This window comes from Leptinotarsa decemlineata, unplaced genomic scaffold, assembly GCF_025532065.1.
Source record: "Leptinotarsa decemlineata unplaced genomic scaffold, Ldec_3_MD MMD2_tig00000591_RagTag_RagTag, whole genome shotgun sequence".
NCBI lineage: Eukaryota > Metazoa > Arthropoda > Insecta > Coleoptera > Chrysomelidae > Leptinotarsa > Leptinotarsa decemlineata.
This window is the reverse complement of record NW_027412552.1, coordinates 655,891-682,324: the sequence shown is the minus strand read 5'-3', so window position 1 is coordinate 682,324 and position 26,434 is coordinate 655,891. Positions and strand designations below refer to the sequence as shown.

General features: G+C 34.7%; 2 protein-coding genes across 2 annotated transcripts in view; one reads left to right on the top strand and one right to left on the bottom strand.

Moving 5' to 3' along the window:
- Nucleotides 1–26,434, bottom strand: part of LOC111515687 (centrosomal protein of 162 kDa) — a 48,218-nt gene that overhangs the window by 17,142 nt on the left and 4,642 nt on the right. The window lies entirely within an intron of this gene.
- Nucleotides 1,115–26,009, top strand: LOC111515560 (carboxypeptidase B). The gene is made up of 8 exons (XM_074174507.1): nt 1,115–1,273; nt 13,414–13,644; nt 14,331–14,513; nt 19,090–19,223; nt 20,292–20,575; nt 24,037–24,146; nt 24,213–24,492; nt 25,789–26,009. The coding sequence occupies exons 1-8, from the start codon at nt 1,195–1,197 to the stop codon at nt 25,883–25,885; spliced, it is 1,398 nt and encodes a 465-aa protein (XP_074030608.1). The 5' UTR covers nt 1,115–1,194; the 3' UTR covers nt 25,886–26,009.

Here is a 26,434-nt window from a genome sequence, read left to right as displayed (position 1 = left end):
AGGTGATGATTGTCAGACCAATGATCAGACAGGCTTGTCTAGCCATCAGTGGTGCCATCTGTACCACACCGTCAGCGGCCACGGAGATCCTTCTAGATCTACCTCCTTTCCACATTTTTCTGGAGAGAGAGGCTAGATGGACTGCATATAGACTTGTGCACACTCCCAATTGCACAAATCAATTTTAGGCAGAATGCAACAGACTGTTGGTTGATACTGAAAGTCATAGCATTCTGAAAATGACCTCTGACTTTATGCCTCCAACTGTCAACTACTAACTGCCTTATAAAGAACCGTTGCCGAGAAGAGAGGACTGGATCCTCCGGGAGAAGGAAATATTGATAGCAGATAGTTGTTGGTTCACAGATGGATCATGAAAACCTTCCTGTTCTGCTGCAGGTGTTTTCAGTCGCAGACCCAGGAGAGATATCTACCTGCCTAGGAACTTATGCGACTGTATTTCAAGCGAAAATTTACGCTATTAAATTGTGTTCGGAGAAATTGCAAGAATACAATCTCATACACAAGTCAATAAAAATATTCTCGAACAGTCAAGCGGCGTTGAAAGCTCTCTTGGCTACTACCGAGCAACGTCTAAATTGGTAACAAATTGCCGAAAACGACTCTCCTCGATAAGAAGACTTCACAGATTGTGTCTGGTCTGGATTCCTGGCCATACTGGCCTGGAAAGCAATGAGATTGTTGACTCCCTGGTAAAGGAAGGTGCTACAAGCAGAGTCGAATAGACCCGCTCACTTTTCCGAGCGGAAATTGCTGGGTAAAAATCGCACGGTCTCCGCGATTTCCGAGCTATTTCCTGGCAGAGAAAATGCAGGCAAGTTTTTTACTTTACCACTGACATTCTCGATATGAAAAGAGATTATCCTAATTTCCCAAAATGGATACTTTTCTCCAATTCCAGCAACCTTGTAGATCTCACCGTTTCCGAGATAACAATAGTGGGATCAGCTAAAAAACGACCTGTATAAACACATTGAGAACAAAGAAACAAACGAACAACTCCAATACTACAGGTAAAGGTCAGAGAAATGTTGCCGAGTGTCATTAGCTTTGCAGAAAATCTCTTCTGCGCCTCCGCGAAGAACTTGACCGATACCGTTTCTTCCATCCAGGTCAAATGTGCCGCGAAGGTATATAAAGGAGGATATCCTTGGCCGCGGTCTTCATATTATAATGAGGCACACGTTTTTGTTTGTGTTTGTCGTTTTTGCGGTTGGCCGTGTCACTGGTCGTGCATCTTTCCCAATACAAGGTGAGTACTCATCAAGTTATTATTATACTCGTATCTCTCAATGTTCCTCATATTAATAATAATGATAATGTTCATTCATTATATTGATTACATACGGTGAGCTGCTAAATTATTATGGAACAAGTTCTTTATTTCGCAAGCAATGCACTTTTGACAAAAATCCTGATATAGGTCGATATTTATTTTTGAATGTCGATTTTCAAATGTGTATTCTGTATATTTCAAAGCCTCTAAATTTTACGGTTTACCTACAAAGAGTTGCGATTTAAAATAAAACTACTGGAAAAAATATAGTGGCTTCAGATCTGGAGATCTCGGGAGCCACTCTATCGTTCCGCGCCTACCAATCAGCTTCCTAGGGGAAACAGTTATTTACAAACTAGCAAACGTCACGTACATAGTGTGGGAATACACCATCATGTTCCAACTACATACTTTGCCCTTGTAGAGGTGGATTGGTATACACGGAACGATAGAGAGGCCCCAAGTCTTCAGATTTACGCCACTAGATTGTTTCTTGTTGGGTCGAGGGTCTATGTTTGTTGACAGTAAAATTTAGAGGACTTGAAAAATCAAATTGGGGTTATTCAGAAGTTATTTGCAATGTACATAAGGAATATGTCCGTAGATTTGCGTATCATCAAGATATTGGTGGATGACAATTTGAACATCTAATATAACTACTGTATTTTGTAGGATATGAAGTTATTCTTCCAGTATTCTGCAGTATTAAAAGATCTTTCAGATATTATGAGACAAAATACAGTAAAACACACGTAATGTACAAGGAGCCTTCAAATATTTGATTTTGAAACAGGAGTAAAGTACTCTTATTTTAAAAAAACTCGGGAAATGTTATTCAGAAAAGTTGTTCAGCATTGAAAAATATATCTATATTTCAAGTCATGGCCATCTAAGTGGAGTTTTATTTTTTATACCAATTTCATTTTAGTGGGGACTACAAAAAGAAAAATTTGCTAAAACGATAAATAGACATTATCCTGTATACGACGTTTTATTTTGATAGCCTGCAATATTACAAATTACACAACTATGGTGTTAACCACGGTCAATTTTTTGAAGAGTAAAATAATTTCAAAAGTTTTTGGTGCAAAGTTATTTTTATTTTTTGTTAACACCGAAAATTACTCAAAATTATACTGTATTGTAACAAGAACTTAATATTCAATATAAAATAGGTATTTTGGAACAAACTCATTGATTTTCTGGAGATTATTTTGAAGAATTATTTTCGACAAAAAAATCTACAGAAAATCAACGAGTTTGTTTCTAAATACATATTTTATTTTGATGTTTTGTGATATGATATCATTGAATATCAAGTTCTTGTTACAGTACTGTATAATTTTGTGTAATTTTCAGTGTTAACAAAAAATAAAAATAATTTTGCACAAAAAACATTTTACTTTTCAAAAAAATTTACTGTGGTTAATACCATAGTTGTGTAATTCGTAATATCACAGGCTTTTGAAATAAACCGTCTTATACAGGATGCTGTCTATTTATCGTTTCAGCAAATTTTATTTTTCGTAATTCCCATTAAAAAAAATGTGTAATTTTTTTTAATGCTGAATATCTTTTCTAAATAACATTTCCCGAGATTTTTCAAAATAAGAGTACTTTACTCCTGTCTCAAAATCAAATATTTGAAGGCTCCTCGTATATTACGTGTGTTTTACTGTATTTTGTTGGTGCATGTTCAGTTTCAGGGGATGCACAAACTTTTATCAGGAATAACTTCTTGTCGAAAAACCCTTAATAAAGAAGTTTCCCATATGGTGCATACTTTGGGGATGACACCGTATACAGATTTATTAACCTCAGTGTGAGGCTGGATTAATTTACAGAATTGATGAATATTGGGAATGATGAAGAGCTTGCTGAACATCGTTTATATTTAGCCGAATAAATCGAGAAGTTCGGTATTGAACATAATGAATGTTTTGATTGAATTCTTCAATGTATTGAGATTGGAATTGTTTCTTATGCTAACTGGTAGAAGATTGAATAATTTTGGACCATGATAGAAAATACATCTCTGTGTGTGACTTTTATCAAATGTTGGTTTTATGGATGAACTAGTAACGAATCTTATTTGTTGTTCTTTGTTTGTTGATTGAAGTGTAAATTTGTTTGTGTACACCCAAGTTAAACATTGGTGGATATAGAGTTCTCACTACACCATATGTTATCATGGGTCTCACTACCCTTGTATAAAAACAGATTTCAAACAAAACAGTGTTATTTTTGGGTTCAGCCCCAGTTTTTCCCACACATCCTTCTGCAGATTCCCAGGGCCATCCTGGCATTATGTCCTGTTTTTTGGATGTGAAGGTTCCACGTGAGCCTGTGACCGAAAGTCTCACTTAAGTATTTGACTTCCACGGCGAAAGGGATCTCCACTTCATTGAGTATTGGCGGTTTAAGTCCTCTCATAAAAAGTAAATAGTTACCGAACGTAGGCATTTTTTTTTGTATGGCATGGGCGGCGTGGCATAATTTTTTTCCTAATCATTAATTTTATGTGGGAGGTTTTATATGGTATCAAGTAGTGAATTTAGCAGACCCGGTACTTTAGTCTTTCATTTAGCTGTTCGGATTGATTTCGTATAGACTATACTTTCAATTTGAATGAAATGATCTATTTAAGAAACCCCAACTTGATGTGAAAAATTTCTCAGGGACACCCTGTGTATTCTAAAATAATTTCGAAACACACCACAAGTGCATGAAGAATCACTGAAATTTTATTTCGTCTAGCTTCCAGGGTCCGTCTCGTTACACGTGACTCACCCAGTATATATCGTATAAGAAGGAAAAAGTTCCGTTTTGGTAGTGATCAGGTCCGTTATTTGAAAACTATTTCTGAAGAACTGGTTATGAAAGCAATCGTATTAATAAAAATTACCATTAGAGCGGACTACATTTATTTAAGTATGATAAAAAAACATATAGGCATTTATGTTACTAGGCTACAGTATTGATAGTAAGTAAATTGATCGATAAAAGCATATACAGTGTGTCCAAGATAAGGATCCTAAGCATGGGAATCTCAGTACCTGTTGGAGATACAGCTTAGGTTAAATTAGGAAAAAGTTGTGTTCTTTAAAGCTTATTTACATGCCGTTTAGAAACTTGAAGAATTTTCATGGCCTGCTGAGATATTTGGGAAAAACGAGAATTTGACAATATCAATATTATTTTTTTCTGACTTTATTTGAAAAGATATCAAAAAACGAATAACACTTTTTCATTGGCACTTTCAAGGTACTACACGATGGTATTTTTAGTTTTTATATCCGACGTTTCGTTTTCAAAAAACCATCATCAACTTTATTTTTTTAAATAGCCCGAAAAAAAGTACACCCTGTATCTGATTCCATTTTTTATTACGAATTCAACGATGTAACACATGCCATTGTTTTCTTTTTAGTTTAAGGGAAAATTGCAATTTTTCTATTTTTAAAATGTATTTTTAAGTAGGTTAATAATGATTTTTTTAAAGTAATGAAAACAACAAAGAAATTAACGCATTTTTTATTTAATTCAAAGGAGGTGTTCAAACAGGTTTCCGTTATTTTCCAAACTTAAGTATGATCTTCTAACTGTAGAACTTAAAACATCACGTAACATCTCTGGTGTAATACTGTTAAATGCGACAGTTACACATTTTCGTAACTGCTGTTCAGTTTCAAAAGAATGTTGGTAAACCCGGTTTTTAACAAAACCCCATATGAAGAAGTCCAGAGGAGTTAAGTCAGGGGATCGCGCTGGCCAAGACACTTCACTAAAGGTTTCAATCCACCTTCCAGGAAATCGCTGCGAAAGATACTCTCGAACTTGTCTAGAATTATGTGCAGGAGCACCGTCTTGTTGAAACCAACAGTTATTGACCTGTGCCAGAGGTAAATTATCTAAACAGTTTTCTACATAGTTTTGCAATAAATGATGGTATCGTTCGGCGGTCAAAGAATTATAGTAAAAAAACGGACCTAGTATTTTAGTTCCTAAAATTGCACACCACATATTAAACCCAAAACGTTCTTGATGTCTTGATATTTTCTTAACACGCGGATTTTGCTGAGCCCAGTAATGCGTATTTCGGCGGTTGAAGATACCATTATTAGTGACCATACTTTAGTCGGACCATATTATTTTTGAAGGGAAATTATAATCTTCTTCACACGCGCGTGTATACCATTCGCAAAAATTTCGGCGCCGTTCGAAATCCCCTGGTTTAAGTCTTTGGCAAATCCTAAATTTATAGGGGTAATATCTATTTTTACGCAAAATAAATTGAGCTGTGGATTTGGCTACTCCTACATTATTTTCGATTTGCCTAGTTGATATTTCAGGGTTCTCAACAACTGCTTGTAAAACATTATTTTGGGCTTCTTCTGAAGATTCCTTTTTTCGAGATAAAACAGGCTTTTTAAATGAACCATATTCTTTTAAATTTCGAGCCAGCTCTAAGAAAATGGACTTACATGGCTGCTTTCTTTCTGGATATGTATTAAGATACATTCCTGCTGTATTTACAGTATTTTTGTGGCACAAAATGTAGCACGTTAGCATGTCAAACTTTTCTTCATGGCTATAATGCTCACCCGGCATATTCGTCGATAATAACACAATATTATCTATTCAACAATAAACAATAATAACGACAACAGTAACAATAACTCTAAAAACAACAAGTCGACAAACAGGCTAACAACAACGACAACTACTATTTTATCGTGTAATTAAATAATATTTGACAGGCTCGGTGACAGGTATTTACGTCAAAGCATTTGTTTGCAACGCCTACTTGAAGATTTTTTTAAAAATAGAAAAAATGTAATTTTCCTTTAAACTAAAAAGAAAACAATGGCATGTGATACATCGTTGAATTCGTAATAAAAAATGGAATCAGATACAGGGTGTACTTTTGTTTCGGGTCATATAAAAAAATAAAGTTGATGATGGTTTCTTGAAAACGAAACGTCGGATATAAAATCTAAAAATACCATCGTGTAGTACCTTAAAAGTGCCAATGAAAAAGTGTTATTCGTTTTTTGATATCTTTTCAAATAAAGTCAGAAAAAAATAAAATTGATATTGTCAAATTCTCGTTTTTCCCAAATATCTCAGCAAGCCATGAAAATTCTTCAAGTTTCTAAACGGCATGTAAATAAGCTTTAAAGAACACAACTTTTTCCTAATTTAACCTAAGCTGTATCTCCAACAGGTACTGAGATTCCCATGCTTAGGATCCTTATCTTGGACACACTGTATAATTGAATACTTTCTCTTGAGATTTAATGTATATAGAGAGTGACTAATTTTTTTAAATACTGTAGCATGCTTTCAAAATGAGATTTCTGTTTCTCCATCGTAGATAGAGAGACAGATTCATTTCCTAGACCTGACCATTACACACAATTAGAATGAATTTGAGTTTGATGTATTCAGAAAACCAAGCTACACAGACATTACAATCCCAAGTGATTCTTTCCGTCCCAACAGTCATAAATTAGCAGCCTACAATTCAATGTTGCACAGATCATTCTTCCTACTCTTATCTGCTAATAATCTAGATAGGGAAATTAAAATAATTATACAGATAGGACATAATAACAACGCAGTCAGAAAAAAAAGATTCGAATTTACTTACAATACCCCCAGATCAAAGTTGGAGAAATCTGGAGTTTATAGGCTTAAGAGTCCGGAGTGTAGTAGTGTTAATGAGGGACAATATGCTGTAACGGTATGCTGAACATAAAATGTCTTTCAGCATACCGTTTTGAGAAATTCCGGTGGGCAATATTGTTTTTTTTTGGTACCTTGGGAGCTGTCTGACTTGTCCATTCAGTCCAAGTCTCCAGGAAACACTGCAGCGTCTTGGGCTTATTGCGTTCATTCTCCCATCTTCTCATGACACCCATTCCATCAGTCTCGTTTCCTGTACTAATTTGTACAGGTTCCGTATTGGATGTTCGTCATATTCTTCTGGACGTAATTTCGTACGTCCATATATAGCCTGCCTCCTGTGATTCAGTGCCTCACATTCGCATAAGATGTGTAGAGCTGTTTCTATCCCTTCGTTGCATAATCTGCAGCTGAGGTCTCCGTTGTACAGCCCCGTTGTCCTCCAAGCGGACAATGACGGGTTAGTAACCCTGTAATTATTCCGAGCCGATCCCTACAATATTGAAGTAGTTCTTCGGTTCTTTTCTCGGACGGTTCCCTAAAGAAGGTTCAACTGTGTTTGCTGCCAGGTACTTTTGTCATGTACGCTGTGTGCTTCTTATTGGTCCATGTCCTAATCTGGTTTCGTACCAATGATTTTGGTACCCCCCCAGAGAGCTGCTTCAAGACCTATACAGGGCTTTTCATGATGAGCGTTAATTAGCCGTTTCTGACAAACTATTTAACGGATCAACCTGAAAATTTCACAGTATGCATAAATCAATATGACCTACACGCCTAAAATATTTCAGACGAAGCGGCGTTGTCGCTTCTACTATAAAGTAGCGGCTTCTTTGACTTTTCAAATGGAACACCCCGTATATAATATAATATTATGATTCATTATCACTTTGTCAACAAATTCATATACTATTTCCCTATACCTATCTATTACCGTTTAGAAGATATAAATTAATTTCGATATTTTTTTTATAAATGCTGATAATCTTGAACTCTCTTGCACTAAAACGATCAAATTTGAAATGGAGTGGAGTGATACTATGAGGATCTTCACTCCGAGTCATATTTTCATTTGCCTCAAACAGGGTCTTCAAAAAATGCAGATACTTTGATCTCATGAAAAAATGAGTGGAACTCAATTTTTTCAAATGGAACACCCTGTATATTTCAACATTCTTGAGCTCTACATCCAATTTTAGATTAACTTTGTTCAGATAATACTATTTCTATTTCGAACCGTTTTCGAGATAAACTGTTTCAAACGGAAACTGACGTGGTTTTCTTGCTCGTTTTTTTGAATTCATCACTTATTTTGGATATTCAACATTTTTTTTTATACTTAGTAATATTTCTTTTTGATCCAGTTTTTTAACTGTCTCAGATCAGTCAATTCGAAATTGGTATGTACCTACCTTAGAAAAAGTTACAATTTGTATACATTGAGGTATTGGTCTCTAACGTACAACAGTACACATTAATATTTTTTAATAGTGTGCTTTGGAAAAATAAATAAACCAATTATTTAACGTCAGACTTTCGTTGGTGGTTTTGACTGATTGTGATAGCTACCAATTATAATAGAATAATGTCAAAATTAGGTTACAGTAATGAAGATTTCTTGAATTTATTAATAATTTATGGTGAGTGCAATAAAATTGCAAGTAGAACATGCCGAGTATTTCATGAAAGATATCCACAACTTCCGAAGCCGAATAATAATGTGATAAATCGACTACTAAAAAACTGTAGGTTGAATGGAACCTTCCGTCCAAAAATCATTCGTAAGAAGACTAAAGTGGATGATGATGACAATGGTATAACAGTTTTGGTATACTTTCATGCATTTCCAAATGCTTCTCTGCACGAGGCTGAAAGGGAGATAGGTATGCCCTACGTGACAATTTGTCGAATTCTTAATAAGCATAAGCGGCATCCCTATAAGTTCTACTATGTCCAACATTTGAAAGAGACTGATTTACCTCGAAGAGTGGAATTCTTTGAATGGTTACTTGTCAAGACTCAAGAGGATGAACATTTCCTTGACAATATCATATGGACAAATGAGGCCAAGTTCACAAAAAATGGAGTTTTCAATAGACACAACAGTCATTATTGGGCGCCAGAAAATCCCCATGTTGTCCGCCAAAGCGGTTTTCAAGAAATATGGCAATTCAATGTATTTTGTGCCATAAAGAATGAGTCAATTTTTTATATCGAGTTTTATGATGATAATTTGAATGCATCAAAATATGAAGATTTACTAAGGAATGGAATTCAAATGATTTTAAATAATAGACCAGGAAGAGAACGTGTATGGTACCAAATGGATGGTGCTCCACCCCATAATTCTCATTCAGTCAGCGAAGCTTTAACCGAAATCTTCGAAGACAGATGGATTGGTAATAATGGACCTTTTCGTTGGCCTCCTAGAACACCAGATGGCAATCCATTAGCTTATTTCGTGTGGGGTTTCATTAAAAATATGGTTTACTCTACTCCAATAACAACAATGGAAGATATGAAATCGAGAGTTACAACTGCTTTCAATAGTTTGACTCCAGACTTGATCAGAAGCGCTACACATGACAATCTTTTGAAGAGATTACATGTTTGTTTGAGTAGAGGTGGAGATGTCTTTGAACATATTCTGAAATACACTGACGATTAAATCAACTCATTAATTTATGGGTTTATTATTTTCAGTTCGTGTTTCAGCGTTAATAAAACTATTGTTTGAAGAGAAGTTTCATTCGATGGTTGAGGAGTATTTTAATAATTATCTTTTCATTGTATTATCTGTGACTAATTGAGAAACATCAAACGAAATCTGTTTTACAAAAATGAGTGATGAACAAGGAAACCATGTCAATTTCCGTTTGAAACAGTTCATCTCGAAAACGGTTCAAAATAGAAATAGTATTATCTGAACAAAGTTAATCTGAAATTGGATGTACAGCTCAAAAATGTTGAAATATACAGGGTGTTCCATTTGAAAAAACTGAGTTCCACTCATTTTTTCATGAGATCAAAGTATCTGCATTTTTTGAAGACCCTGTATGAGGCAAATGAAAATATGACTCGGAGTGAGGATCCTCATAGTATCACTCCACTCCATTTCAAATTTGATCGTTTTAGTGCAAGAGAGTTCAAGATTATCAGCATTTATAAAAGTTCATGTTTGGTAAAAAAAATATCGAAATTAATTTATAGCTTCTAAACGGTAATAGATAGGTATAGGGAAATAGTATATGAATTTGTTGACAAAGTGATAATGAATCATAATATGATATTATATACGGGGTGTTCTATTTGAAAAATCAAAGAAGCCGCTACTGTATAGTAGAAGCGACAACGCCGCTTCGTCTAAAATATTTTAGGCGTGTAGGTCATATTGACTTAAGCATACTGTGGAATTTTCAGGTTGATCCGTTGAATAGTTTAACAGAAACGGCTAATTAACGCTCATCATGAAAAGCCTTGTATATGAAGTTGATGATCCGCGTCTAGCACATTCATCAGCTTTATCATTACCCATAATTCCTGAATGCCCTGACACCCAGTACAAGGTTAATTTGTTCCTGTTTGCAAGTTCATTCAGTTCTTCATGGCATTCCCAGACCAGTTTTAATGTCACCTTCGGGTTTGTCAGAGCCCCTAGTGCGCTCTTGCTGTCTGTTAAAATATTGATCCGCTCATTTCTTTGAGGTCTCAATTTAATAAACCTTGCACACTGCAAGATAGCATACACTTCCGCCTGAAAGGCGGATGTGTATAGTCCTAGCGGATAACTGTAGTTTAAATTTCTATCCGCTCGGTATATTCCAGCTCCCGTTCCATGTTTGGTCTTCGATCGGGCAATATTGTTACTTCGAATACATTTCACAGCAACACAAATCTCCTGCATCACTTGGGCAGCTCCTCGAGCATTTGGAGCGACTCGTCTCTTCTGCCACACTCCCGACCGTTTTTGACGGAATATCTTATACGGGGGGTGCACGATATAGTGACAAATGGAGGCAAGCACAGTAACATCGCGGTCTTAATATTAAAAATCGATTATACAGAATTTTTTTTCGGAAAATGCCAGGGTAAGAAAATTGAAGATAATAAATCACAATGTAATTCAAAATAGAGATATATGATGGAATTGGCCGTTACTTGATGAAAATCCATAATGAACGTATATGTGAGCTTTTCACTAGACAGTTTCACAAAAACACGTCCGAAGAAGCCATTATATGGCGAAATAGGTGTTTCAAAATAGAGGTTTGGACGGAACATCGGGTTTGTTTGTAACTGAGTTACTGATCAAAAATTAACCAAACTGGATACAAATCTATGGAAAAAATAAAAATTACAAGAGTACTAAGAACGATAAGAAACTCATTCACTCGATTATTGACATACTAACTTCCTTATCTTCAAAATTCGAATCAGTTTCACAAACACAAAAACACATTTCTGTAGGTCCATTATTTTTTAAAACAGGCGAAAGTGGATATTTTCTGGGCAAGATATGACATCGAGGTCTCTTATTCATCAAAATTATAATACACAGTGCATTTCTTTAATGCTCCTGACAAATACTGGAATATGAAATCAATATCTTCACCTACTACAAAATGGCGGAACATGTAATGATTTCCTGAAGACAAACACAATATCGATATTTCTAGAAATATTTTTTTATCTGCCATATAGCAATTCCAACAAACCGATAAGGTTTGTTAAGTAATTTTTTGTTTATAAAAATGACAAAAAATGTCAGAACATATTGTTCAGTTGGAATATTCTCATTTAGTTTTCGGTTTTACTAGTAGAAAGGTACCACGTCAAAAATCTCTAAAATGGTCATTGGAAGAAAAAATTGAAGCGATTTTTAATTACGGTGCGAAGCGTAACTTTCACGAGACCGAAAGGATTTTCAATGGACGTTTTCCGAATCGTAGAAAATATTAGAGGGAACTTGTATCCAAATTTACAACCACCTCATAACAAAAAGCTCCCACGTCATACGTCTATTTCGGAAGACGCAAATAATTGGTGAATTGGTAGTAAATCCTGAAGTCTACTTATTCCGTCGCGAATGTTTGTGAGGTGTCTCTTTCTACTGTGTGGAGATTTTTGAAGAGTAATAGATATTATCCATACAAAATTAAAATAGTACACCAATCAACTGAAGATGACCCTGACCGAAGAAGAGAATTCTGCGAAATTATGATGGAAACCAATGCAAGGCATCCTACCTATCTCCACAATATTTGTTTTAGTGACAAATGTACATTTTTTCAACGGTTATGTTCACAGGCAAAATTGCCGTTACTGAAGTGACACCAACTCTCATGTTTTCCTAGAAACACATACCCAATATCCAGAAAAAATTAACGTTTGGGCAAGAATATTGGGAAACCATATTGTAGGACCTCTATTTATTGATCAAAATTTAACAGGGGAACTGTATTTGAATATGCTGGAAGCTGCTGTTGACCCTCTCATCATTGAAATCGTCCAACAAGATTGAGCACCACCACATTACTCCAGGCAAGTGAGAAACTATTTTGATACTACTATTCCCGGTCGTTGGATTGGCCGTCGAGGTCCTACAGAATGGCCAGCCCGCTCGCCAGATTTGACACTTCTGGACTTTTTTATGCAGAGAATAATAAATATTTGTAGAGATATTGACGTTACTGTGTTCGAAAATGTTCGGCGTGAACTATCAGATAGGCTGTTCATATGTCAAGAAGTTCAAGGCAACCATTTCGAGTTCTGAACTGACCTCAAGCTTATTACCTCATATTATGTAGTTAAATGTCAATGTACTCAGGCAATTATTAAAAGTTCCACCATTTTGTAGTGGTTGAAGATATTGATATTATATTCTAGGGTTGTGAAGCATTTGTCAGAAGCTTCAAAAAATGTGTTACAAGACCCCCTTTCCATTTAATTTTTTTTCCAAGCGAAAGATTAGAAGAAGAAAAAAAACGAAGTGACACTAAAGAGTTCAAATTTGGAAAGAAGGTATAAAATTGGAAACTGAGCAACTTTTTTTGTCATTTTTTTAAAAAAAACCTGATTTTTAGAAGATTTTTAAAATCAAAAAAAGTCAAATTTGACTGGTTCAGGATAACACTGACAAAAGAAACTGTTTTTTACTTGTATTTCAGGCACAAATTCCCGGCGGAATCAAATTCTGAATGAATCTAGTAATCAAAAAAACTTCCATATATTACAAACTTTATCAGTGACACTGTATGTATCATGTCTTTTGCACAGGTTACGCTCTCAGATAGTTTTTAAAATTTTCTTGTATATATCAAATAATTAAGAAAATTGTAAGATGTTTCACTCCATCTAGAACATTCGAAATATCAATTGTTTCACGAATGAATTAATTCAACTCTAGTATCTCCAAAATTTTGTTTCAGATGAAATCCAAAACAAAGAAAACACGTATGTTATCGAGGAGGTAATCGTAGAAGAAGCCGTGCCTATTGTGAAGAACATCGAAGATCAAGATGAAAACGACAATCCGGAAAGTGAAAAAGGGCCAGAAAACAGAACAGCGAGAGTTCTGTACAAAGGAAATCAATTATGGAAAACGTTCGTGGACGATTTGGAAAAGGTAGCTGTCTTAACAAAGCTCAGAGACGAAGCAGGTATGAATTGAAGCTTTCACAGCTTATCAACAACTTCTTTATCCCAAAATTTTGGCTAGAGCCAGTTAATACAGCGAGGAGTCTGTCGTCATGCGCAAACTTGTTCTATCATTTGTCTTTTCCAGTAAAAGTGAGAGACACCACAGAGATTATCTCATTGTGCTTTCGCAAAGGAAGAGAGGCATACAAAAATAATCAGCATAAAATTAGGAGAAATTAATTTTTGGGACAGAACGGTTTTGGTATTCTTTTTCTCCATCTTGATCCACAAAAATGTAGGAATCTTCGGGTCATCACTTGAAGACAATTGTGGATACTAACAATCGAAACGTCGTGAAATAGCTTGGCTTGAAATCTTTTAATTTTCATTTCTTGTCAGTTTTTCTGCATCGGAAATCTACTACACTACACTTCAAGATATAATGGACTTCTACCAAAGATTAATTTCTTGTTAATTGTTCAATTTTCAATTATTGCATGTTTTTTTTGCTCAATATAATTGTAATTTTTTCAGCTAATCTTCTTAATTTTATTGGCTCTTTTGAGGATTTCAAGTCATTTCATATCATACTAGACAATGGAAATCTGAACTAATGATACGATTTGATACTTTACACAACAGACTCCTTGATGCATTTAAGAGCATTTCACTATTGAGGGGGGGAAGTTACTGACTCATTTTTCAGATATAACTGTATGGGGAGGCAATACAACTTCCATAGATATTTTGGTGAAACCCGCATCTCTGGAAAAAGTTGCGGAAACTCTGTCGGAAAAAAATATCAATTACGATGTTGTGATAAAAGATTTGCAAAAGGCAATCAATGAGGAAAATCCGCCCGTTCAAGAAGATTCCAACGATAGGAAAGGTAAGAGAAGACATAATTTTTTCAACTTCGAAATGGCGATTGTAATGATTCAGAACGTTAACTTTTATGATTCGACGATATATTCGGGACTTCCCTCTGTGAAAAACAAACGAGGCACAACCAGGAAAGTCTTTGAAACGGAAAATGAATGATTATCTTGGAAAAACCTACTTCTCTGACTATTATCACGACACTTATTTATTTATTCATTAACGGGTAACACCCAATTAAGTTTAAGAGATTTCACAATAAATTATATGAATACAACAAATAATTACATCTAACTTACTTGCTAAAAGTAAAACTAATTTATTAATAAAGAATAACAGTGAAAAAATAAATTTACTGAATTGAAATAATAATTAAGTAAATGAATGATTAGGATATGGAAAATTCAATAATTGAGGATGTTTATGTTTACATTTATTACCATTTATAATTTATTTCTGAGCGAGCGTAACTTAAATTTTGTTTCGTTCAATGAAAAGAAGTCCAGATCGACTTTATTACCACCAATAGCAACTCTGGACAGGGGAGAATGTTTACCGTGGTTACAACGATGAAAATCTATTGCAAATGTTTCAGTATTCCTTGTACTTCTAGAAGGAACATGTAAACCAATTTCTGCTAGCAATGCAGGGCAGTTAATAAGAGAATTTAATAATTGGAATGAGAGTTTTAAGTCAGTTTCCACTCTGCGACTACTTAGCTTCATTATGTCTGCAACCCTACGAATATCATCTAATGAACGGTCCTTCAAGGGCATTTTTACTTGAACGCCAAAAATTTAAGAAATTTGTTCAATGTTGAGTGCAGGACTCTCATAGGTGGGTGACCAAATGGAACTGCAATAATCTAAGACTGATCTTACCAGGGTGAAATACAGCATTTTTATACATTTAATATTAGAGAAGTCCTTGGAACTACGACAAATGAAGCCTAGCATTTTTGTTTATAATATAATTATAATGTAGGTTAAAGTCCACTTTTTTATCCATCACTATTCCTAAATCAGTTACAAATACGACACGTGTTAAAGGTTCTCCCGCTATGTAGTTATCATAGTTTACAGGTGTAAGTACCCGATAGTACGTCATACAATTACATTTATTCACGTTGAGATTCATATCATTTTGTCAACACCATTCACTAAATCTGTTTGAATCTGTTTGTAATACTAAGCAATCATATGGTGTGTGGATTGTCTTAAACATTTTTAAATCATCTGCAAAAAGTAAGATGTCAGTATATTTTGAGTTAACTCTGATATCATTAATGAAAATGTTGAAAAGAAACGGCCCTAGATGGCTTCCTTGTGGTACATCTGATAAAACATTAATTTCATGAGATATGAATTCCTTGACTTTTACATATAGTTGTTACTAATATAGCTTATCAGGAATTCCAATAGTTTTCCACAAAATCCAATTGCTTTCAATTTCTCACATAAAATTGAATGGTTCACTGTGTCAAATGCTTTGAAAAAGTCAGTATAGATGACATCTACTTGATGTTTCTCCTCCAAAGACCAACACATACTGTGAAAATAACAGTAGATTGGAAGTTGTTGATCTGCCTCTAGTAAAGCCATGTTATTCATCTATAAGAACTTTATTAACTGAATCTTTGATTTCGTCACATACTGTGGACTCAAGCACTTTGGGTATAGCACTAATATTGGGCGATAATTCTGTATATTAGCTTTATCACCAGATTTATGAATAGGTGTTATGAAGCTTGATTTCCAGTATAGAGGAAATATACCAAATTTCAGAGAAGAAGAGAAAAGCGCTAATAATGGTTTTGCAAGTGTAAATCAGCAGTTTCTCAATACAATATTTGGTATTCCATCCGGAGCAGGACCTTTATTAATGTCTAATTCCCCTAGCTTGATTAGAATCGTTCCCAGACTAATAGTGCAGTTACTTATGTGGAGAGTTTTATCGTAACTAACTTCTGATATATTAGTCAGCTCATTAAGTTTATAAATAGATTAAAATTCTATAGCAAAATTATTTACAATATCTTTCATTACCATTTTCAAAATACTGATCACCCAAATACATATTTTCGGGCAGACCAGGATTTTTTCTTTTATCATTAATAAAATTCCAAAACTGTTAAAGGTTTCCTGTTGTATTTATAAGTGTGTAACAACGAAAACTTAACAGAGCCGTTTTTGAATATGAAAAGTAAGATTTTCAAAAAAAGCTCGGACACGTCGATTTCTAATTAAAGGGGGACACCTTTCAGACTAATCAGATTTTTTATAGTACGCACCCCCTCGGAGGGGGGCGTCCGACGACCCTTAGTTAGATAGGGAAAGTAGGTCGAATGGCACCTTGTTTTAAAAGTCTTTCGAATACCTTTACAACTCTGTTGAAAGAAAATTTTTGTAACGATTAGTTTTCGAGATAATTTGAAGTTAAAATTGCGATGTTAATAATACATTAGACAGACCACTCGGTAACTTGTATGCCTAAATAAAAAAAATTTCGAGCAGTTCTTCTTATCAGTTTTTTGTTAAATAAAATCCCTTTTTTAAAATCAATACCCACTCCTCTTCTTCCAGTTTTCATTAGCACATCGATCGATCGATTTGTTTAAACGGGTCGTGTATTGTTATTTGTTAAAAATGCCTTATACTACTGCTGGAAGGGTTTCAGTTATTGCTTTATTTTTTGGCAACGACCAAAATGCTAATAGAACATCAATTTTATTCAACGAGCAAAACCCTGGTAAACACCTAAGCAGAAATCACGTTCTGGATTTGGTCACAAAATTCAGGGAGACAGGTTCGGTTTTAAATAAGAAAAGAAATGTTCAGAGAAGGGTAGTGAATGACGATAATGCGATTGGAGTGATTGGTCAAGTCATCGCCAATCCCAGGTTAAGTACCAGAGGGTTAAAAGCACTGGCCGGAATAAGCCATATGAGTGCATGGAGAATCCTTAAAAACCACAAATTCCATCCTTACAAAATTAAATTTGTTCATGAACTCAAAGAGGATGATTTTGACCGAAGACAGGAGTTTTGTGAGGGCATGAATGAGAGATTAATGCAAAATCCCGAGCTGCTTTATAACATCTGTTTTTCGGACGAAAGCTCATTTTATTTAAATGGTTGCGTGAACCGTCACAATTGCCGTTATTGGTCGGATGAAAACCCAAGACAATACGTAGAAATACATACCCAACATCCCCAAAAGTTAAATGTCTGAAATATTAGGCAATCATATTATAGGTCCATTTTTCATTGATGGAAATTTAACCGGTGATTCTTATTTACAACTTCTTGAAGAGGCAATACAACCTCGTATAGTTGAAATAATTGAACAGGATCCAATGGATTGGCAGAAGAGGTCCAATTGAATGGCCAGCACGATCACCAGTTTTAACACCACTGGACTACTTTTTGTGGGGGTATTTAAAGTCTAAAGTTTATGCTACACAGCCAGCCAATTTGGATGAATTACGTCGTAGAATTATTGATGAATGCCGAGCTATTACTCCTGAGATGTTGAATAATGTAAGAGCAAAATTCGAACAAAATCTTTATTGTTGCATGGAGCAAAATGGCGCACATTTTGAATATTTACTCTAAATTTCCTATGTGAGTTACCCTTATTAGGTGTTACTTTTTTTGTGTGTGCTTTAAAAACAATTATTGAGATTTATTAACCCTAAAACAGTTTTTTAAACTTTTCTGTGTCATCAGCATTCAAGGAAATCAGCAGGTTGTATTCGTTGTGTAGGTAAGTTTTTGGTATGATTCACTTTTTTATCAGAAGCATAAAATATCCACGTCAAAAGGCAACCTTCATAAGAAGGTGCCACTCAATTTACCTAAAATGTAAGGGTGGTAACAACCCCATCTCCCGAAAAATTCTCCTCGTAATAAACAAATAATTCTTACTTTTTTACGAAATCAAATGGACACGTATTAGCAGGTTGTCATAAAAAGCAAAAATTTATTTTTTTTATGAAAGTTCTGAACGTAAATTGTACCTTAAAAACAATTTGATTTATTTTAAAAAGAGTTGAACTCAATAAAAATACCTTTAAATCTTCAAATCATCTCGAAAACTAATCGTTACAAAAATTTTCTTTTAACAGAGTTGTAAAGGTATTCGAAAGACCTTTAAAACAAAGTGCCACTCGACCTACTTTCCCTATCTAAATAAGGGTCGTCGGACGCACCCCTCCGAGGGGGTGCGTACTACAAAAAATCTGATTAGTTTGAAAGGTGTTCCCCTTTAATTAGAAATCGACGTGTTCGAGCTTTTTTTAAAAATCTTACTTTTTATATTCAAAAACGGCTCTGTTAAGTTTTCGTTGTTACACAATGTATTGTATTCAGTGATTCGTACAAAATTATCATCATTGTGTTTACTTAATTCATTGCATTGTCTTCTAAGGTTGGAAAATATCAAATAATAATCCCAATTTTGACTTTTTTAAACCGCTTATGTTCTATTTTCTTTTCATTTGTTAGGTATATTAAGTCACTTAATATCTTGGAAAAACCTAGTTCTCTGACTATTATCACGACAATTATCAAATATGAAATGTTTCAGGTCATCGCCTTACGTGGAAATCGTATCACAGAATGTCGGATATTCACGGATTCCTAGATTACACGGCCGAGACATATCCAGATCTTTGCACCATACAAACGATTGGCAATTCAGTCCAAGGAAAACCTATCAAAGTGAGTAATAGGTTCTCACCTGAGTGTATGTCGGCTCTAGTAGCGGCTTGTAGAGAGATTTCTGGTTCCAGGAGGATGATCGAGTGGATCACACAACACTAGCTGGCCAGCAACTTTCTTAATTAACTGAGTAGGTCGTCGAATCACCTAAGATGCTTTCTGTAGCGAGTCTATATATCGAATCCTTGTTGTTCTGCTGATGTTTCAGCGACTGACCAAATATATTGATACGAGGAGCGCTCCATATATTTAATCAGAATAGGAAACACAGCCGAATTTCGCGAAACATACAAATTTTGTAAATTGAGTGAAAATAATCAGTAGACAAATACACAGAGAAAAAATGAAAATAAAAAAAAACTGGTGAAGACGGAACAGAGTGGTTGTTCGGCGAGTCTTGGCCTACACCTGCCGATATAAAGGACCAGTGACCTGTCCACCTTCCTGAAAAGGACAGGATGGACGATGACCCAGGAAGACAACTCCTCGAGTGAATGTAGAATGGGTCATATGTGGCCTAAGTGCTGTGGGCTTACACTCACCCTCCCCACTCTACAGATACAGAATACAGTTTGAAGTAGAACCATGAAACTTTTGGAAACAACCTAATAAACCCACAGGTCCGTAGGACAAAATTTTGAGGTCTAGCGGTATTCATAAAGGCGGTATTTCCTGAAATATTCTTAGCTGAATGCATCGATGTGAGAACAAAATATCAATTCTCGAATTGAATCAATTTCATTACGTGGAATAACGAGAATACTCAATAACAAGATTTCTATGAAAGTACAATTATCAAAGATACAATGTTCGAATATATGATCAAAGTACGTAAACGACTGAACTCGTAGTTTTCAACAATAGGATTTCATTGTTGACATGAGACCGCAGAGCCGGCACCCGACTTCACTGCTTGATGCATTGAATACATCAATGGCTAAGCTATTAGTTCAGTTAACTTTTCAACAGTATTTGTACGATTTTTTCTACATTTTTCATGACCTCCATGGGTGAGGATTGTTCACACACAACCAATCAGATTCTTTAAAGCCCTTCTTCTCCTTGCAGGTCCTGAAAATTTCCAACGGCAATAGATCCAACAAAGCTGTTTGGATCGACGGCGGCATCCATGCCAGGGAATGGATTACTTCCGCCGTGGTCACCTACATCATCAACCACGTGGTCTTGAATTTCGAAAACGAACCCCAGTACATGCAGAACGTCGACTGGTTCATAGCGCCCCTGCTGAACCCAGATGGTTACGAGTACTCCCATACGGTGGACAGATTGTGGAGAAAAAACAGAGCGAGGTCCGGACAATGTGCAGGAACCGACCTGAACAGGAATTTCGGGTGAGGCGAAAGCAGGTCTAAGACCAAAGTTCTATTGTCATTTTTGCAAAACAATGTCACAGAGGTCCAAAATGTTTGCTTCCCATTGGATATATGCGCAGATAGGTAAATAGACAGATAGATAGATAGGTTGACCTTTACAGAACTTCTCAATAGAACCATTTAAGAAGTTGAGAAAACTGCATCAAGTTGAAGATCCTAATGCGTCAGGAACAAAGGTACTGTTAAGAAAAAACTATTGGCAAAGCTCACTAGTTTTTGAAAAGAAATAGCCGAAAGGATTTGCAACTCATATAGAACAATATCGGCGGTAGTAGCTGGAGTGATAACAGGAGTACAGTTTGTTAAGAATAGGAAAAAGGGTGAAATTTTTGCGGCCTACGCGTAATGAAGAGCTGATTTGCGATTAAAGTTGTCTCTGCTTAGTGTAGATGTACTAGTCTGGTTCGCATGTACTCGATTTAGCTCTTTTTGGTGACATTTTTCAGCCCTGTCCAATTACGACCAAGGTGCTATTCGATTCGTATTTTTGCCTAGAAAGTTTAAGGAAAGGTCCGAAAACACGCCGGTAAAAATTACAAAAGTTATAAACAATTGAGTGGAAAAAAAATGGGGCTTTAGTTTTTTCTTAATATCTCGGAAAATTTTAAAAATTTTGGAAATTTGAAAAGATCAATGAATTTGCGTAAAAAAAGTACCGACTCCCGAAACTGTATCTCGATTATTTATAATTTTTACAGAGCCCTGAAAATAGAGCCAAAAGCGGGTAGTCTGGCTTCCGCGCGCCTTTCGTCACTCTGACATAAAAACAAAAAAAATTATTTAAACATATTGAATGTAAATATTAAGGAATGAAAAAATTCATGTAATGTTGGGATACATCAATAAACAATAATCCGCAGTCAAAAAATTTTTATCCCAATTTTAACGTCAATTATAAATTTGTGAATTAATAACTTTTTCTGAATTGGAAGTTAATATAAAAATCCCTATAATTATTAAACTAAAACCCTGGCATTTTTTTCCTTTGGTGAAGTTATTCTTAATAGGCAAAAAAATAGATTACCGTTGCCAAAATAAAGAAAATGTTATTTTCTATTTTTTTATTAACAATTAAAAATTATAATTTTATAAAAAATACATTACAATTTTTTTTTTATTTTTTCTTGTTTCAATGTCTCATGGCTAAAAACTGATTAATAATTTGTTTTTAATTTTTTACAGCTATTGTTAATAAATTTATTATAAACAAATACATTGTTTATAAGCAATTCGAATTTTTTTTGCATTATGTTAATTAAAAAAAATCATGATTTTTAGAAATGAAATGGTTTCTTAAAAAAATTTCTCTGTTGCTAAAAAATGCGTTTGTTAATTAACAATCGTTTTTTGCAACTAAATATTAAAATTAAGGAACCGTTTTTTTTAAATCATAAATTCTATTCTTCTTTAAGGTTTTGAAAAAACTTTTTTTTATTCTTTTTTTAATTGTTCATTTAAAAAAAATTGTTATCAACAATTTTTTTTAATTTTTTTATTCAATACTTTGTTCTATAATAAAAGTAACTATGTGTTTTTTTTCAATTTATTCTAGTATTTATAAAACTTTCAATATTGTGATACCTTGATACTTGTCTTTTTCATTCGCTCCTTCGCTTTTATAATTATATAATTATAATAACTTTCAAACTATTGCAGTTATGACAAATATGCTTCAAATCTTTTTTGTTCATTATGAATTTATTAGCAATTTAAGCCTTTTACTAAAGTTGTAGTCCTATTATTTATTTAATTATTGATCGTTATTTATTAAAAAAAAAATTCAAGTTTTCAGGGAATTTACTAAATCAAAAACATACTGAAAGTTATTTTTAAAATTCATTAAATCATGTTTAGTACAGTTAAAAGTTTTTTTATAATTGTTATTATTTTTTTTTGTAATCTTTTAGATCGTTTTAGTGGCGGTGGCTCATCATCTGTGGTTTCTTCTGTATTTTCTTGTCGTGATGTTCCTTGAACCTCCTCCTCTTCGACTTTTTCAAGTATCGGTTCACAGTATTCTTGAACTCCTTTGTGATCATAATTTGAGGATGTAACTTAGGTATAAAAGTTGAGTAGATGCTTTAGGTTTTAATAAGTACGCTACAAAATGCCGAAGTGCCAACTGTCAATTGTCTCGAGGGTCACCGATTAAACACCAGTCAAGCTCAGATCGTGTAGCATTCCACATCCTACCGACTGCGCCATGTGTTATTGAATATATGGACAGGGTGGCTAGGATTGGAATGATACATGATCTAAGCTTGACTGATGTCAACTGTCTCGAGGGTCACCGATTAAACACCAGTCAAGCTCAGATAGTGTATCATTCCACACCCTAGCCATCCTGTCCATATATTTAATAACACATAGGTAATCATGATCGAAGAAGTATCTAAGTAGGTATCTTTCACGTATGATTACGTGGAGTATATAAAAAATTGGAGTATATAATAGAATTAACTTTCAGTATGTCATTCACCAAAAAAAACTACTGTAATAGCGAAACATGTAATATACTTTTGGTAAAGAAAGTTTTTGGCTTTCTACTACTCCATCATGATACAGAAAAATGTGGGAATCTTCCAAAGAAAGAAAGGAAATAATCAATTTTAAATATTTTTAGAAAATAAAGTTTGTGACGATCAAATCGTTAGGTGTAGTTTGTAAAATGATATTGACATATCAAACTTTTTCTTCCTCCCTTTTGTAGAAAAGTAGAAAGCAAAAAAAAATCCTCAGCAAAAAAGTTGGTCAAAAACGAAGCAGAACTCTTTGACTTCTCTATGCCTCTCTAGAACTTCATTCAATTATGTTTTTCACAAAAATGTAGCAGGAAACGTAAATTAAATTGATTTCTATGAACGAATGTTTGATAAGACGTCAATAATTGAGAATAAAATAAGTAAAAAAAAGTTTAATGGTTAACGGTTTTATGAAAAAAAAAAAAGATAATAATGATGTAGATACTGTACTAGAAACTAAAAAATAATTCGGAAAGTCCTAGGTAGCAGTCATCACACCACTCTCCTCAGCAATCTACGGTAGTGATCAGATGAAAAAATAATAAAATCGTTGGGAATAGCGTAACCTGAATAAATATGAAAATACTACGCTATACTATTTTTTTATCTGATCAATACCTTAGATTGCTGAGGAGAGTGGTGTGATGACTGCTACCTTAGGCCTTCCGAATTATTTTTTAGCTTTCAGTACATTATCTACATTATTATTTTTTTAACTCATTTTATTTTCCCAATACATAAACCTTCCAAAGACTTTACTCGACTTAAGACCACGTATGCTTGTCTTTCAAACAATTTCGAGCCTAAATACATAACTGCGTGGTCTACAGTGCTAGTGAATAGTGGAAGCTAGGTTTGAACATTGGGGTGCCTAATGAAATGTTTTTTTTCTTTCAGTTATCGTTGGGGAGGACAAGGCTCCTCGAAAAATCCCTGCACTGAAACCTACGGGGGGTCGGGTCCGTTTTCCGAACCAGAAACAAGAGCAGTCCAACAATTCATCACAGGTAAAAAGGCGACTCATAAAACTCTTTTTCCTCTACTTCAGTTATTCTCTAATCCGGACATTCCAGGAAATCCGGCAAAATGGCGAGCCTACATTTCATTCCACTCGTATGGGCAGTACATCCTCTACCCTTGGGGTTACAGCAAGGCGGTGCCTCCAGACTACAAGGATCTGGAAATGGTCGCGAAGCAGGCAGCCGCAGCAATTCGAAACGTCGGGGGACCTTCATACACCACTGGCCCAGCGGGTAACACTCTTTATCCCGCTGCTGGGGGATCGGACGATTGGGCAAAGGGGGTCGTGAAGATGAAATACGCATATACGTTCGAACTCAGGGATAACGGCAGGTAAATATATGAAAATTCAGTTGTATATATTTATTCATTTGTTCATTCAACGATTTGCTACTCTAACAAAATAAAGCAGTTGACGTTTCAATGGGGAATGTTCCTCAATTTGGGTTATTACAGAAAATGCAAGTTTGAACAAAATGAAGTTGAGTTCAATTCATGAGTTTTTCAAATTCACTTCGAAAAGTATTCAAATTGATGTTTCAAATGTTGGGTTTTGATTTTTAAAGGGATGTGTTTCTAATTCACATATTGGCAACAGCGCCTATATCGAGTTGAAATAATTTATACGTACCTAGATATTCTACTTTATCGATCGCGATCGACCGGTCGATCGCGACCATTAGTCCAGTCGATCGTAGAAAGGCAAAAAATATAAATAAATAGACCAGACTGCGCAACGTGATTTAGACTGGCAATGTGATAGCTTTCTTGGCCGATTTTATTGAAAAACTAAGTACATTAAATCTGAATCTACAAGGCATGAATAAATCACTAACAGAAATGATGAGTTCTATTGCAGCATTTCAAAGTCAAACAGCGTCTATGATAGTTGACATAGAGAAGACAAAATTTGAACAATTTGTAGACATCAAGGATCACATGGAAAAACGTCCTACTTACAATTTCATTTCTGAGAAATTAGGGCAGTGATAGCAGACTTCGAAATTCGCTTTAGTGATTTCAAAAAAATTGAGAACTTGGTTCAATTCATCAGTTATCCGTTTAATGATTCCATTGATTATAGTGGTATCTATGAATTGGCTACAAAATTCGCAGATATAATTCAAATGGAGCACATGATGTTACAAAACGAAATTATCAGTTCAATGCCCAGAAATCAGTTCAAGATTTCTGGGTATTGGTTTCCAATGAAAAATATCCAAATTTGAAGAAATGTGTTAAACTTCATTCGTGTTTTGGTTTAACATATCTCTACATATAAAAGTGCTGTGAATGCTTAAAATGTGGAACTTTAACCTTGAATATCTTCTTTGCACACATAGGATTTATCGGGTTTGAAATTTACTGCAGTACCTAGTTGATCTGTCAGAATGTTTCCCAATTAAAGTTTCATCTGACTGAATATGTAGAGATTTCTTCTAGGCATCGCTTTTATTATATAATGTCAATTCTGTAAAGTCATAAATGAATGTGGTTAATGCGATTCAAAATTTTATTTTGATCTTTTTAGGGCACTTAAATAAAAGCTTGTTTTAAAAGTTTTTTATCATTATTTTATTCCACTCTTTTCGAATAGTCACAAAATATTATCCATTATTCTTTTTACAGGTATGGCTTCATACTTCCTGCCGGTTTCATCAATCCCTCAGCCAAAGAAGCCATTGCTGCTCTTCGAGTGATTGTGAAAGCCGCTACTAGTTCTTAAGTCAAACAATAGTGATAATTTATAATTTAATTTATTCAATTATCAATTAAGGTTATTTAATTTAGAGTCGGATTAAATGTAAGCTATTATTATGAGTTGGTGAAATAAAGACCATTTAAGGAATGCACTGACCCCTTGCTTGATAAAAATTAATACTATCCATTTTTTTCAAGGCAAAACACATGCACTACAGGAAAATCCTTAAAGCGCTCTCAGAGCGGTGCCTGTGCGAAAGTAGCGATTAACATCGGATTTTAATCGCTGGAGATCAAATCCATTTGGAAAAATGTTCCCAGGAAGTTTATTCTACATAAACGCAGTACTCCAGATGAAAGAGTTCTTAAACAGTGAAGTTCGAGGTGTACTGAGTTGAACCTCAAAACGATGAGCAGACACAATCCGCCGCGTACTTCGGACATGCACCGCTCTTGGTGGAATCAAATGTGCCAAGCCACTTGAACACTTCCCGTAAAAGTATCTATAGAAGTGAGACAAATCTCCAACCTTTCTTCGATGTTCCAGTCTATCCATGTTGCACGTGATGCTCGC